Source organism: Plectropomus leopardus, chromosome 8, assembly GCF_008729295.1.
Source record: "Plectropomus leopardus isolate mb chromosome 8, YSFRI_Pleo_2.0, whole genome shotgun sequence".
Classification (NCBI taxonomy): domain Eukaryota; kingdom Metazoa; phylum Chordata; class Actinopteri; order Perciformes; family Serranidae; genus Plectropomus; species Plectropomus leopardus.
In genome coordinates this window covers 387,565-400,546 of record NC_056470.1, presented here as the reverse complement: position 1 = coordinate 400,546, position 12,982 = coordinate 387,565, and the positions used below count along the sequence as shown (strand labels likewise).

The window sequence follows — 12,982 nt, the reverse complement described above, 5'->3', positions numbered from 1 at the left end:
CTAATATCAGTTATCGGTCTCATTAACTTCTACTAATCGGTATCAGTATCGGCCCTGAAAAACCAATATCAGTCAACCCTTACTTCAGAATGCTACATATTTAAGGGGAAAAAAATAAGGTAATTTGAAATATGGTTACCACTGCTCCCACTCTGTATTATAAGGATAATAGCACACTTTGAATTATAGTCCATTTTTCCTGAACCACATTCTGTAGCAATATGTGCCACTTAAAATGCTATTAACGTTATAAAAGCACACATATGTATAGCGTTAAGGGGATATTCCCACTGTGTGACAAGTATCTAGCAGAGAAAAATGACCCGCTATAATTCAGTGTGTCAAAGTATCCCTTTAACACCCACTCTCTCTCTCCATACATCATACTTTGATGACACTTGAATGTTTAAGCTACATTTTTGAAGCTCCCCTAAGGCAAAAAAATCATAACTTTTGTCATAATGTAAGCTACATAATGAGGCCCTGGCCTGGCCACAAGACATGATCGATGGAGGAAAAGAGCTGAGGAGGCTGCTTCCTCTTTTTTTGTGGCAGTGTTTCCCAAACATGACAGTTTTTGGGCGTTCTAAAGCTTTGGCGTCACTGTTCCAACCGTCCAATGGTAAAAGGAATGACTAGTATAAAGACAGTTTAGACATCAGTGGCCCGTTTCCTGTGATGTCAGTGCAGAGTGATTTCTTGTTCCTCGTCTTCAGCGGCCGAATCGTCTTTTTCGTCTCCATTCAGCCGCAGTAATGGCAACTCGAGCTCTGGGCTCTTACTGTTGAGCTGTCTTAAAGACGGCCCCTTATCTGATGGAATAATGACAGAGTAGACATATTCAGCGTTATCATCTCTTCTTTAACTCTTTAAAAATTGGAGTGACATTGCTTTTCTTGTGCTGCTTTATAATGCCTTTCACAAGTATTTAAACCTTTGAGCAATTTGGTGCAATTTCTTTAAAAGCATGGGGGAAAAAAAGCAATGAGCAACTTAGCACTGCACTGTTACCTGTTAAAACAGCTGTTAAAATGTGCTTTGGCGATACAGTTTCACTATGGTCATGCCAGTAAAGCCTCTTTAAATTTGAAACGTATTTAGAAATGTTCCACAAATGAAACGAAATTTGTAGAACTGGAAAATTATTTTTAAAAGGTTAGGGGAAAATGTCTAGGGAGAAAGAGAAAAGCTAGCTTTTAATTATTCTAATTACATTTATAATTACGTATTTAGAATCATGCTTCAGAATGATTATATTTTTAGCACCTTTTCCACATCATTTGCTTTTCTTTTTTTTTTTTTTTAGACAAATTTTCCATTAATTTTCCTGGACTTCTTTTTCTTTTTGTTTTTTTTTTGCAGTTTTGTGTCATTTCTTTTTTTTTTGTTGCCCATTGCCAGCTTCCCGTTTTTTTTGAAGGATATCAAGCCAATGTGGTCAAAAAGGGTTAAGTCCCTGTCCGCTTACAATTTTATCTTATTATTATATGACTATAATGTTTGAGGTTCCCTGTACACAATAATGTTAGTGCAGAGTTAAAGAATATTTACTTGCTGTCGAGAGAAAGTCTCTCTGTTCACCTTAAAACTCCCATATTTAACTTTGAGCATATTCTAATTTCAAGTGGTCTGAGAAAAAAACAGACTTCTGCACCTCCTAATGGTTTTGTTTTCAAAATTTAGAAATATTTGATTGACTCTTGGTAATAGAATTTTAACACGACAGTATAAGGGACAATAATAATAAATGAACACTTACTTCTGGAATAATATGTCTTGAGTCCCACATGCAATGAAATGCCACACAGACATACAGCGAATCCCAGCCAATTAAGCATGCTCATTTTGTCTCCCATCAGAGCTGCTGCCAAAATCAGAGTACACACCTCCTGCAGGAACACAAGACGATATATGGAATGAAGGAACGGGTGAATTAGATAGATCTGAACAAGACCAGAAGACTGCAGCCATCCAAGTCATCTGTGTTAAAAAACCAAACTCATGAAGGAACACTGGTCCGCTGTATTTGTGAATGTGAGAAGATGCAAATATTTCAGAAATAAATTATAACAGTGATTTCCAGAATAACCTCTAAACCCATCCCTCTTAATCCTTAACTCTGCATCTTAGGTCTGCACCTGAATATGTATCACTGAGAGGACATGAAATTATGAAATTGCGAGGATGATTTCTGCCCAGTTGAACTGTCCAATTGCCTTCTACTAAACAAATATGTCCTCCTCAGCCAGTGGTTTATTTATTTATTCTTCTTTATTTCTTCTTCTACTGCCTCATTTCTTCTTCTTCTTCATTTTTTCTTCTTCTTATTATTATCTATTTATTATTATTATTTTTAACCCTTATACAATATTAAGTTCTTACATATAACGGAGTACGAATTCACCAAAGCCATGATATTGGATTCGAAATGGGATAAAAGTAAGAAAGCAACAACAACAATGAACACAAAAAAATACTAAAACAAAAAGAAAAAAAAAGAAAAAGAAAAACAATAAACACAAACAACAAATTCAAAATTAGAGCGTTGATTGTTTGAGTTTAGTTAGTTTTTTCAGCCACTGGCTTAAAGAGATAACATCCTGTCTTGCGCTGATTATTCTGGCTCTATGCTGTACATACACATGTTGTTATGTAGTCTGGAAACACATTATACTTATACTTGTAATTTGAACTTTAATTGATTTCCTTTTTTTTTTTTTAAACTTTTTTAACTTCTGTCACACAAATACACAGCAACAGCATTATCAAGTACCTTAAAGATCCCTGATATGGATAATGTGAGGCTGGAGGTTCTGGAGACCAGCAGGAACTCTGAGAAGCCTAAACCAAAGGCCAGTGCGCCGCCGATACTCAGCGTGAAGACTGAATACAGGAGAGGTGAGAGCTCCGTCACCCGGAATAACTTCTCTGACATGCTGAGGCTGAGCCCTGAAACCAAGACAGAGAGGAAAATCTACAGTGATGTTTCCATCATGAGCTTGTCACCGGTTATTCCCATTTATATTCCAGGATTTACAAGTCAGATTTTTTTATCTATAATGGCCCTAATACACCGTCATAAGAGATGACATAGATAAAAACCATGTTACTTTCAAAATTACACTCATATGGAGTGAGAGGACTAGCTCTAAACTGGTTGTGAAACCACTTAGATAACAGACAACAATATGTACAGTTTGCTGGAGGTACATTTGAGTTATTGAAGATTACTTCTATTTTTTAGTATTCCCTGCATCCCCTGCCATCACCACTGGGCACAGGGTGTCCAAAAACAGATGAAAAACATGTTTTCAGAAACATGTTTTACTCTTTATCTGTAAAATGAGATTGTTTATTACCAGTTGGCTGCCATTGTGTTAAATGAACGAGTTTGCGTTACGTTACTCACCGGCGGGAGCGTTCATTTGTCCGGTACAGCTCTGTGCTTTTTGATAATTATTAGTTTTCTACCTCTTTCTACACTCAAAAGCAAAACTATTTGCATCTTTCTGCTGCATAAACAGCCCAGTTTTATGAACAGACCATCTTTCCAGGAGTGGAATATTTCTTTATGGACCTGCCCTCAGGCTGACTCTGAACATCAATCCTATTAGCATAGTCAGACTATGGTGTTTACACAGACTCCACCTTACACTCATAACTGCCAAAAATTACACTATTAAGATCACAAAAGTGTTATGGGAGTGCAAAAAAATCTAGCAGAGAAAATCTTGTATCTGCAGCTACTTGTTGTTACACTGGCTACCCGACATAAAAAGCAAGACTAAAGAAATGTCAGAATATTGAAGTGAAACTTTGGGTCTCTCTCAGTGGCACACTTAAGAACACTAGGTGGTACAAAGTTGTGTCCCAACTCTGAAAAATGCCAACATGCTTTACAGTAAACCCAGACATGATGCATTCTGTCCTTGCACTGCTTCAGAGTGTTTCTTCACAGCAGACATTTGGACCAGACGTAACTTAGCTGAAAAAGTCCTCCAATATTTTCAAAACTGCTAATCATGACAGAACCTCCACAGCTGGTTAACAATGAACCATCATAATCCCGCCTTGTGATGAGACTGTTAAAGACCCAAGATACATTTCTGGCAGTCCCAACGTGGATATTTAATATCATAACATCACATATTGTGTCATCAGTGATTTCTAGAAATTTATTCTTGAGTTAAAAATGTCATTAAACACAGAGAGTTGAGAACGATACAGATCTTATGTGTGCAGTGAGCTCGACTGAGTCGTGGATATATGCACGTAGCTCGGGATAGCCTTACTGATCAAATGTTTCCAAATCTCTAAACCCAGTGGCTCCCATCCCATCACACACATCTGCACCCCGGCAGCACAGAAGCTACACAATCAGTTTCGTTTCATTTCACTTCATTTATTTCATTTCAGTTCATCTGACCAAAGGTCTCCCCTTCTGTTCCTGAGTTATGACAAAGAATAATGACCAGAAAAGTAGATATTTATATAAAATGTTGTATTAATTAGCTGATGAGTTCTTAATTTCTGGCCAAAAAAAGGTTTTTGGAAGTCACAGTGACATTGAACTTTGGCCCTCAAAATCTAATCAGTTCATCATTAAGTTGAAGTGGATGTTTGTGCCACATTTGAAGAAATTGAATCAGGATGTTCTTGAGATAACGTGTTGGAGAGAATGGGATGCACATACATAGGGACAACTCGTAAACATAATGCATCCGGTCCAGATTTTCATTTCGCAACCTGGAACAAGTCCAGGCACCATTTTGTTTAATCTCTATCAACAGCAAAGTAGAAAAAAGTTATATAATTAGAAGCTAAACCTTCATCAGACGTTCGTCAAATGGTTTGCATTTCGCCCTATGAGCTCAGCCTCTTTTGCTCTCAACGTTGACTGTTAACCTTCAGGCAACCAAAGCCCGCTCACACGGGATTGTCAATCCTAGTCAGACTACCACTGCAAACCAGGATGCCTCAAATACTAAAATCTTGTAGAGATGCCTACAGGTTCTATTTATATATGCAGATAGCAGTTTATAGAGACTGAGTGTGTCCTAATGAGCTTTGACAAACCTCTACGCCCTGCAGTCTGAACAGGCACTTGGGTACTTTTGGCAATTGCTAACAATACATCACACATGCATATAGCTTAGGTGTATGAATTAGAACAGACTCTAGTTGACACTTTGGTTTTATGAGGAAAATGACCTTTGGTCTGCACAGAGGGGTCTATAACATCTTTCAGTGAAAAAATCTAATATTCCATAACGGGGGGTGTCAAACCACAGTTCTCAAATTTACTCACCTTCATTAAAGAGGAAGAGGGGAAAGAGGCCAAGAAACATGAGAGGTTGTAGGTGGTACATGGCGTCTATTGGGTTCTGAAGGCCTGGAGGAAAGTACAGCATGAAAAACAAGACTGAGGAGTTACACATGGTTTCAAGTGTTTCAATTCTATTACAGTTAAGGCAAAATATAAATAAAAATAAATATAAATACAGATGTACCAAAAAGTTGTGTCAGAGGTTATATTTTAGTTCTTGTCTGATTCTTCTATTAGCTGCTGGTTGAATATGTTTGTTCATTTTAAATTGGGGTTATATTAACTCTATGAAAGTTGAGCAAACTGTCTTGATTTCTTTCAAAAACATGGGAAGGCAATGGGCAGGTTATCAATAAGTGTCCAAAAAAGTAGGAAAAAAGTTGAGAAATTTACTGGAAAATTATCAAAAAAAAAAGACCTAAAATAAAAAGGAAATATTTTGTTTCCTTTTGTTCTGTAAGATAATTTAAAATCTAATCTATAATTAAGATAATTATAAATATAGTTGTCTGGACATTTTTTTCTGTTTTTTTCATCTAATAATCAATCCTGGACAATTTTCAGGTGATTTCCTTGTCACCTTTCATTAATGTCTTGCAGTTTACAGAACAGTTATTGCCAAGTTGTTAATTATCTTTTTCCTGTGTTTTTGAGGGAAACCGAACCAATTTCCTCAAGTTTCAGAGGTTAAAATGGTTGTGAAAAGCCTCTGAATGGAGCACAAGAAACCGATGTTGATCAAGGCGTTAAAGGGTTAAACAATGTATTCACTATTTTTAATTTGTATTCTGTGGAGTCTCTTTTAAAGGTCTCACAGGAAGCTTATCTGTTTGTCTATCAGTTCATTCAAGATAATTGCCATGTGCATCATAAAAAGATTGGAAACCGACAGAGTAACAGCTGGGTTGAGCTGTTTACTGATCAGCTAAAATGTCTTGTACATACAGAATATTCCTGATTTTCATTTGTATTCTGAACTGTCACTTTCAGATGTTTCAAAGGAAGTGGTTTGTTCATCTTTTTATTTATACCAATTCAGTGTGCGTGGATTGCCACAGATGTGGGAAAGCAGATAATTAAATTTAAGTGCGTATGTGGCTAAAATGCCCACAAGCAAAGTAACTCTAACAGCACTGCTTTACATATATTTATCATTTTTAATGTGACACGGGACTCAACACTGACCCAGCTCTGCTTTCTGCATGAGGACCTGAGTGAGGGTCCAGCGGATCCCGCCTATGAAGGACGCCAGCAGCACCATGATGAAGCCCTCCATGTTGAACTGGGTCGACTCATATGTAAACATAAACAGACCGCTGGAGATCAGCAGGACCACCAGGATCAGGAATGGGTTCTGGTCCAGAGGGACAGAGGAGAGAGAAACAGTAGAAGAAAATAATTAAAGATGAGAAATACTGAAGGAACAAAACAGGAGAAATTGAGATACACAGAAGAAGATAACAAAGGACAGAAATATGATTGACCAAAAACTTAACTGAAAAGGCTGAAGATATGGTTAAAAGAATCATGAGTGTCTTTCTGTCTCTGCACTTTGTGATCATCTATGTATCTATGACAATAAGTTTGTCGTACATGGATAATGTTCCCTTGCTTTAAAGAAGTATTTTAGAGATATCAAGAGTCCTCACATACAACAAAGCCCTATATGAAGTAAAGAATGCAAATACTTTTGAAATTGGTGGTATATGACCAGAAAAAAATAGGACTGTGGCATTCAAAGTTTTGTTCAGAAGGTAGAAAACCTACAACTACTAGAGGCATCTATTGGGTGACATTCGTCGATTCAACAGAATGGCGGTCGACCCGATCTCGTGTTACAGTTACATGGCAAGCCAAACCATGTTTCTGAAAACATTTAAGTCAAGAAATGGGCCACACAGTTAACAGAATCTTGTTTTATATTTGATCAGTGCTGCTTTGTTTTACCATTTGATCTCTGTTTTGTTTTTTTTGGCCTCTGTTTTCATTGTGCACGTAGCACTTTGGGCCCTACTTCCTGTTCACAAACTCTCACCATTACAGATAATCAAGGCGTTAGAATAAGCTTCTGAAAACATTTTAGGTGAGAAACAGGCAGTGTGGCAACATAAACTTGATTTATATTCCATCAGCGCTGCCTAGTTTCATGGTTTGATCGAATTTTGGTACAACAGAGAGAGAGAAGAGAGACAGAGAGAGAGAGACAGAGGGGGGACGGGTCTGTCTCAGTTGTTTACTCTTTTTGTGTGCCTTGGGCAGCATGGGTGGCGGGCATTATGAATTGCGATTATATTACTCCGTGTTCTGCACTTTTATAACTGTGCGGCACTAAGTGGATTTGAGAGCTGTTTTTAAATATATATTTTAACTTTTACGATTTTGTTGAAAAAACAAATGCTGCACAAAGTGGAATTGGGAGAAATTTCTTAAGACATTTTAGTTTGTTTACTTATTTATTTTACATACACACATATATATATATACATACATACATACATACATACATACATACATTTAGTTTACCTTGTTATTTAAAAAAAACACAAAACAAAACATATATAACCCCTCAGGAACTGTTTGGATGCAGACTTTTTTCTGTATTGCATTGCAGAGCTATTAAACTGTCAAGCACCTACACTGGACTGAGTTTACAAACTTTAAAGTGCTTGAAGTGTTCATTGTGCAGCTGTATTATCCAAGTAAATACAAGTATCAGATTGGGCCTCGGTATTGGCTGATACTCAATATCAAATGATTTGGACAAAAAACGTGAGCAGGACTCAAGTTTGAAGTTGAAAAAAAAAAAAAGGGTACTCACCGGCTCCTCTAGTTTGAAGACCAGGGAGAAGAAGAGGATGAAGAGCACTGCGGAGGACTTGGTCATGGTGTACCTTGAATGAAACAAAAAAGAGCCACTCTAAAGAATGAACAATCTTAAAACGTTATAAATACAGTACTGCTAGCCTTAAGTTTTTTCAGTTCAGATTAAAGAGGTATCTTCTATTAAAAGAAGCCTAAGCAAAAACACTTACAAGCTAATGGTGATGAACAGGAAGCTCCAGTTGGAAAGTCCAATATCCAGTGCTGTGGCCAAGGCTGGATAAAAGCAAAGAATTAAGGACTAAAATCACACTTTGCAATACATGATGTTCTTATATGTCCTTCAAAACGTATGCAAATTGGTTTGATTTCTTCTAAAAACAGGGATAAAAGGTAATGAATGACTTCACAAGATAAAAAGACATGCTCCAAAAATGAGCAAAAACTTAGTTGAAGAAAAAAACAAAGAGTAAAAAAAAAAGTTAAAATAAAATCAACTGACAATAAGCAAAAAGTAAAAAACAAACGACGATTTAGAAAAACTGCTGATAAAAATGTATTTATTTGATTATAATGTTGGGCATAAATATGATTTTTTTTCTCATTTTAAAAATAGTCTGTTGGGATATTTAAAATAAATAAATATATAATTTTCCAATAATCCTCCACTCTTTTTTAAAATAATTTTTAGGTAATTTCCTTGTCACCTTTAACTAATTTCTTGCAGTCTGTGGGACATTTCTTTCCCAATCGACTTTTGCCTTCTTTTCCCATATTTTCAAAATAAATCAAATCAACCTGCTCAGGTTTCAAAGGGTCAAATAGCTTGTGAAAAGCATCTACACACAGCACAAGATATCGATCCAGGTTTCACAGCATCTTTTTCAAAGGTGAAAAAGATGCTGCGTAACACTTAACTGAGTAACAGCGCAACCCACTTATTTAAGGCTCTAAATTGAAGAATGAAATTGGATCTTTTGACCTTCTACAGTTTGCTGTCTGTGAGTTTGTGTGTAGTCTGATTAGATTGTAAAGCTTAATTGCCATTCTGGAATAAATAAAGTTGTCTAAATCTGATGTTTCTGTTATTGATAAAAGACAAAACTGAAAATAGGAAATCCTATCCAAAGTGTCAAAAGAACATCTGCTTCTATTTTATATTGTCTTTGGGGGGTTTTGGTTTTTTTTGCCATTTTGTTTCATTAGAATCTTCATCTATCCCACCAGGTGTGATGTAATGTCTGCGTCAATATGGACTTTAGTCAAAGTCCTCTTCACTGGAAGCTTCGTCCGTCAGTGAACATGATAAGAGCTGACTATCAGTCCCGTCTCTATTTCTCTGCTCTCTGAATACTTTGTGCTGCCTCCTGAGCAGTTGAGTTAAACTCTCCACTGTCTCACCTGTGGGTGCCACTTTGTAGAAGTAATCTCTCCAGCTCAAAATGATGCGGGGTTTCCCTGTCCGCCACTGCATGGCCCGTCGCGTCAGAGTCGACAGGCAGAAGATGATGGCGAGGTGAACCAACGTCATAAAGAGCGGATAGTGGAATCCCTGACAGAGAGACGGACAGGGTCATATAGGATAGTCTAGCCAAATACATCAGTGTCTCAGGGTTTTTCTCAGGGTCCTGAACCCTGACACACTGGGAGGTATTATACCTATTAAAAGGAAGAGCTCAGGTTTGTTTAAGTGGGCTTGTATGTGGTTCCAAGCAAAGTACTGCTGTGAAAGACTCAGCAACACTACATGTTTTAGCCACCTAAAAAAATAAATATCAGTTTAGTGTACGCTATGTTGAAAGTATTTTCTCCACTGTACCTTCATGTCAGACAGTGATTTCCAACTGAAAATGAAGAAATTCTATGCTTTATTCAAAGCCAGACTCCACTGAGAAAAACAGAAATTTAACATTGCTGAACACAGGAGCTGCTGGTCTACTGCTGCCTCAGTGTTATAGTGTGGACAAGAAATACAAGAAAGACAAGAAATAACACTAACCAACTAACTGATCTCAGTGGTGGACCAGTAGCTTCCAGATTCAGTGAGCCAAAATGACTGTTTGTGTCAATAAAGTCTGGTGGCTTTGACAAGAACATAGATGCAGAACTGAAGCCCTTAGCTTTACCATTGGAACGAGAGAAAATACTAAAACTTTTTTTTTTTAAGGCAGGACTTTTTTAGGTGACTAAAATACAACTTGTTGCTGATCCCCATCCACAACGGCATTGCTTAGCTCCAGCCTGCTCCTCCAAACAGGCAGATGCCGAAAGACATCCACTGTATGTAACACAATGACTATGGAGGATAAGTACTCCACTTAAAAAAAAAGAAAAACAAACAAAAAAAAAAACACGTTACAGCAGTGATACTCAACTTACAGCCTGCAGGCCAAATGTGGCCTCTGATAGGGTGCCTGGTGCCCCCCCCCACACACACACACCACCACCACCATTTTCTAATTCACAATTAAAATGAACATATACTAGGAATTGTTTTGTTTTTTTACTTTCACCATACATACGGCACCAGAGTGCAGAAAACAGCATCAAAATAGAGCTTTATATATATATATTTTTTTTTAAAAAGTAGGAGAAATGTCCTAAAATCCTAGAAATGTCCTAAAAAATTAAAATGTCCTCCAACCCTAGAAATGTTCTAAAATCCTAGAAAGATCCTAAAAAATCCAAGAAAAGTCCATAATTCCAAGAAACATCCTAATATTCTGAAAACGGCCTCAAATCTGAGAAATGTCCTCAAATCTGAGAAATGTCCTAAAATCCTAGAAATGTCCTAAAATCCTAAATCATGTATGGGGCTGCTGTGGCCCCTGGCCTCCTGACATTTTGCAAAAGTAGCAAAGAAAATTGAGCATCATCACTGCTAATATGGTTAACCAGGTTTGATCATTTCCATTAATTATCCCAAAGATAAACAATGGTTGCCCTGTGTAGAGGAGTAGTTTGAATGCTGGAAACCAAATGGTGATTTATGAACTCTTTCACTCACCTTCATCAGCCATTTGTTATAAAACGTGATGCCTATAGAAAAGACATAGTACAGGAGAACTAGTCCAACAGTGCGAAGCCCCCGGCACAGGAACTGGACGGGGCACGCCATGCAGGGATGCCAGGATCAGTGTTTGAGAGAGGACAGCTGTTGTTAAGAGGACATCGTCAAACTGAATCTGCACTTCTTCCTAACACCCATAGCAGACTGTTTTGAGGAAGAGGAGAAAGGAGGGTAGAGAGCGAGAGAAACAGGGTTAGGGTGCAGTAATGATATATTACAGCTGAATATGTAGCTAGATAGTTTTCAGAATATTATACGTGCCTGCTGCAATGTTAGTTTAAAGGCAACACTAGTGTTAGCTCGAAGTTTGTCTACCACCATCAGCTAAGTCAACTTAGTTAGCTGTTTAACCACGTCGGCTAATTGTTAATGCACTACTAGGATACCTATTATTAACCATTGTTAGCAAACAAGTTATTAAACAGAAACTGAATTAGTTTACATTATAAATAAGACAGACTCGTGTTATATTAGCACTTAAACTCACCAGTAGCTAGGGAATGGGAGGTACGCACCAGATGGTTGTTTGGCTAAGTTTGACAGGTCCCATTGTCCGCTAACTACGTTATACACCATGAACTGACATTAGCTTTCTTTCCATCACCGGTATTGCTCTGTTGACATGGGTTTATTAACGCCTGCTGACTATAAAACAACTAGATAAGCCGTTATTTCTTGACGTACAAAGTGCGCTCCGTGAACTTTTAATATTATCACTCGCCTTCTGCAACTAGTGACAGTGCGTCCGCCGGTAGCTAATATTTTTTCCTGGGAGGGCCAATCATGACCCGCCCTACTCTCCCTTTGATTGGCTAGTACTCGTTACCTCTGTTAGTTGGATTGGTTAGGTTTAGGCATGATGCATGAGATTGGTTAGGGTCAAGATAAAATAACCAATCAGAGGCAGAGTAGGGCGGGTCATGCCTGCCTCGGAAAAATACACAAGAAGTAAAAAAAAAAAACCAAAAAAAAAAACTCGCCCCCCAGGCAGCTACGTGTCACACTTGAATGGCGACACAAACGTGCAAAAAACTTCACTGATTAATCTCTTCACTTTAGGGGAGCAGTGTTTATTTCCCAAATGCAGGTCACATGCATTTGAACTTAATACCGTGATTGATTCATTGTAAACCATTCTTCAGTTATCCCAAAACAGTCTCTAACAAAGTGGCATGATTTAATACACTTAGACTTTTCTGCTGAAGTTGTTATTTCTCACTACCGCCTTCATGGAGTTTTTCTCTGAAATAATATACAAAAAGAGCAAAAAATAGATAAAATAAATAAATAAATCATAACAGTAATAAAATTAATTAAAAATGTATTTGAGAACTTTATCATTACAAACAAGGCAAAGTCTCGATTATCGAATAGCTTTGCTCGGGTTAAGCAAATCAAGTTAAAACCCTATCCAAAATAGAAGTGGCATTATAGTAATAATAAGAAAAATTATAATAATAAAACACATAGAAATAAAACAAAAAGAGGGCTAGCTCAAATTAACTTAAAAATATATACTAATGAAAACATGAGCTTCATTGTCTTTAACGAGCTCACACAAGTGTGTTTACTAAATTTTGCAATTATTTAAATTATGTTTGGTCTTAAAGTACCTGCATCTATGTAGCCTATGGAAAACTTTCCCAGTAGCCCAAAAATATTTAGAACAGTCTGTGTCCTTGTTTTGAACACAAACGCGGAAATTCTTCACTGTCAAGAGTGACCATATATACATATATATATATATATATATATATATATATATG

At 37.2% G+C, this 12,982-nt stretch overlaps 1 protein-coding gene across 2 annotated transcripts; it reads right to left on the bottom strand.

Moving 5' to 3' along the window:
- On the bottom strand, positions 1 to 11,954 carry slc35c2 (solute carrier family 35 member C2). Of its 2 annotated transcripts, none has more exons than XM_042491702.1 (10): positions 11,704 to 11,954; positions 11,154 to 11,360; positions 9,548 to 9,698; positions 8,359 to 8,422; positions 8,145 to 8,217; positions 6,512 to 6,680; positions 5,309 to 5,392; positions 2,774 to 2,949; positions 1,760 to 1,889; positions 1 to 812 (listed from the first exon to the last, which is right to left on the bottom strand). In XM_042491702.1, exons 2-10 carry the CDS (start codon positions 11,262 to 11,264, stop codon positions 682 to 684), a joined length of 1,089 nt encoding a protein of 362 aa, XP_042347636.1. In that variant the 5' UTR covers positions 11,265 to 11,360; positions 11,704 to 11,954; the 3' UTR covers positions 1 to 681. The 2 variants fall into 2 exon arrangements, with proteins under 2 accessions (XP_042347636.1, XP_042347637.1); XM_042491703.1 differs by having other exon boundaries at positions 11,732 to 11,954.
- Between the last annotated feature and the right edge of the window lie 1,028 nt (positions 11,955 to 12,982).

Bases quoted from the DNA above. Each gene is read 5' to 3' on its own strand.
- slc35c2 (XM_042491702.1), bottom strand. From the start codon at position 11,264: ATGGCGTGCCCCGTCCAGTTCCTGTGCCGGGGGCTTCGCACTGTTGGA. The intron at 8,218-8,358 runs GTAAGTGTTTTT...GTTTCATTCAAG, and splicing joins CTGTTCATCACCATTAGCTT to GTACACCATGACCAAGTCCT. The intron at 5,393-6,511 runs GTCAGTGTTGAG...ACTTTCCTCCAG, and splicing joins CATGCAGAAAGCAGAGCTGG to GCCTTCAGAACCCAATAGAC.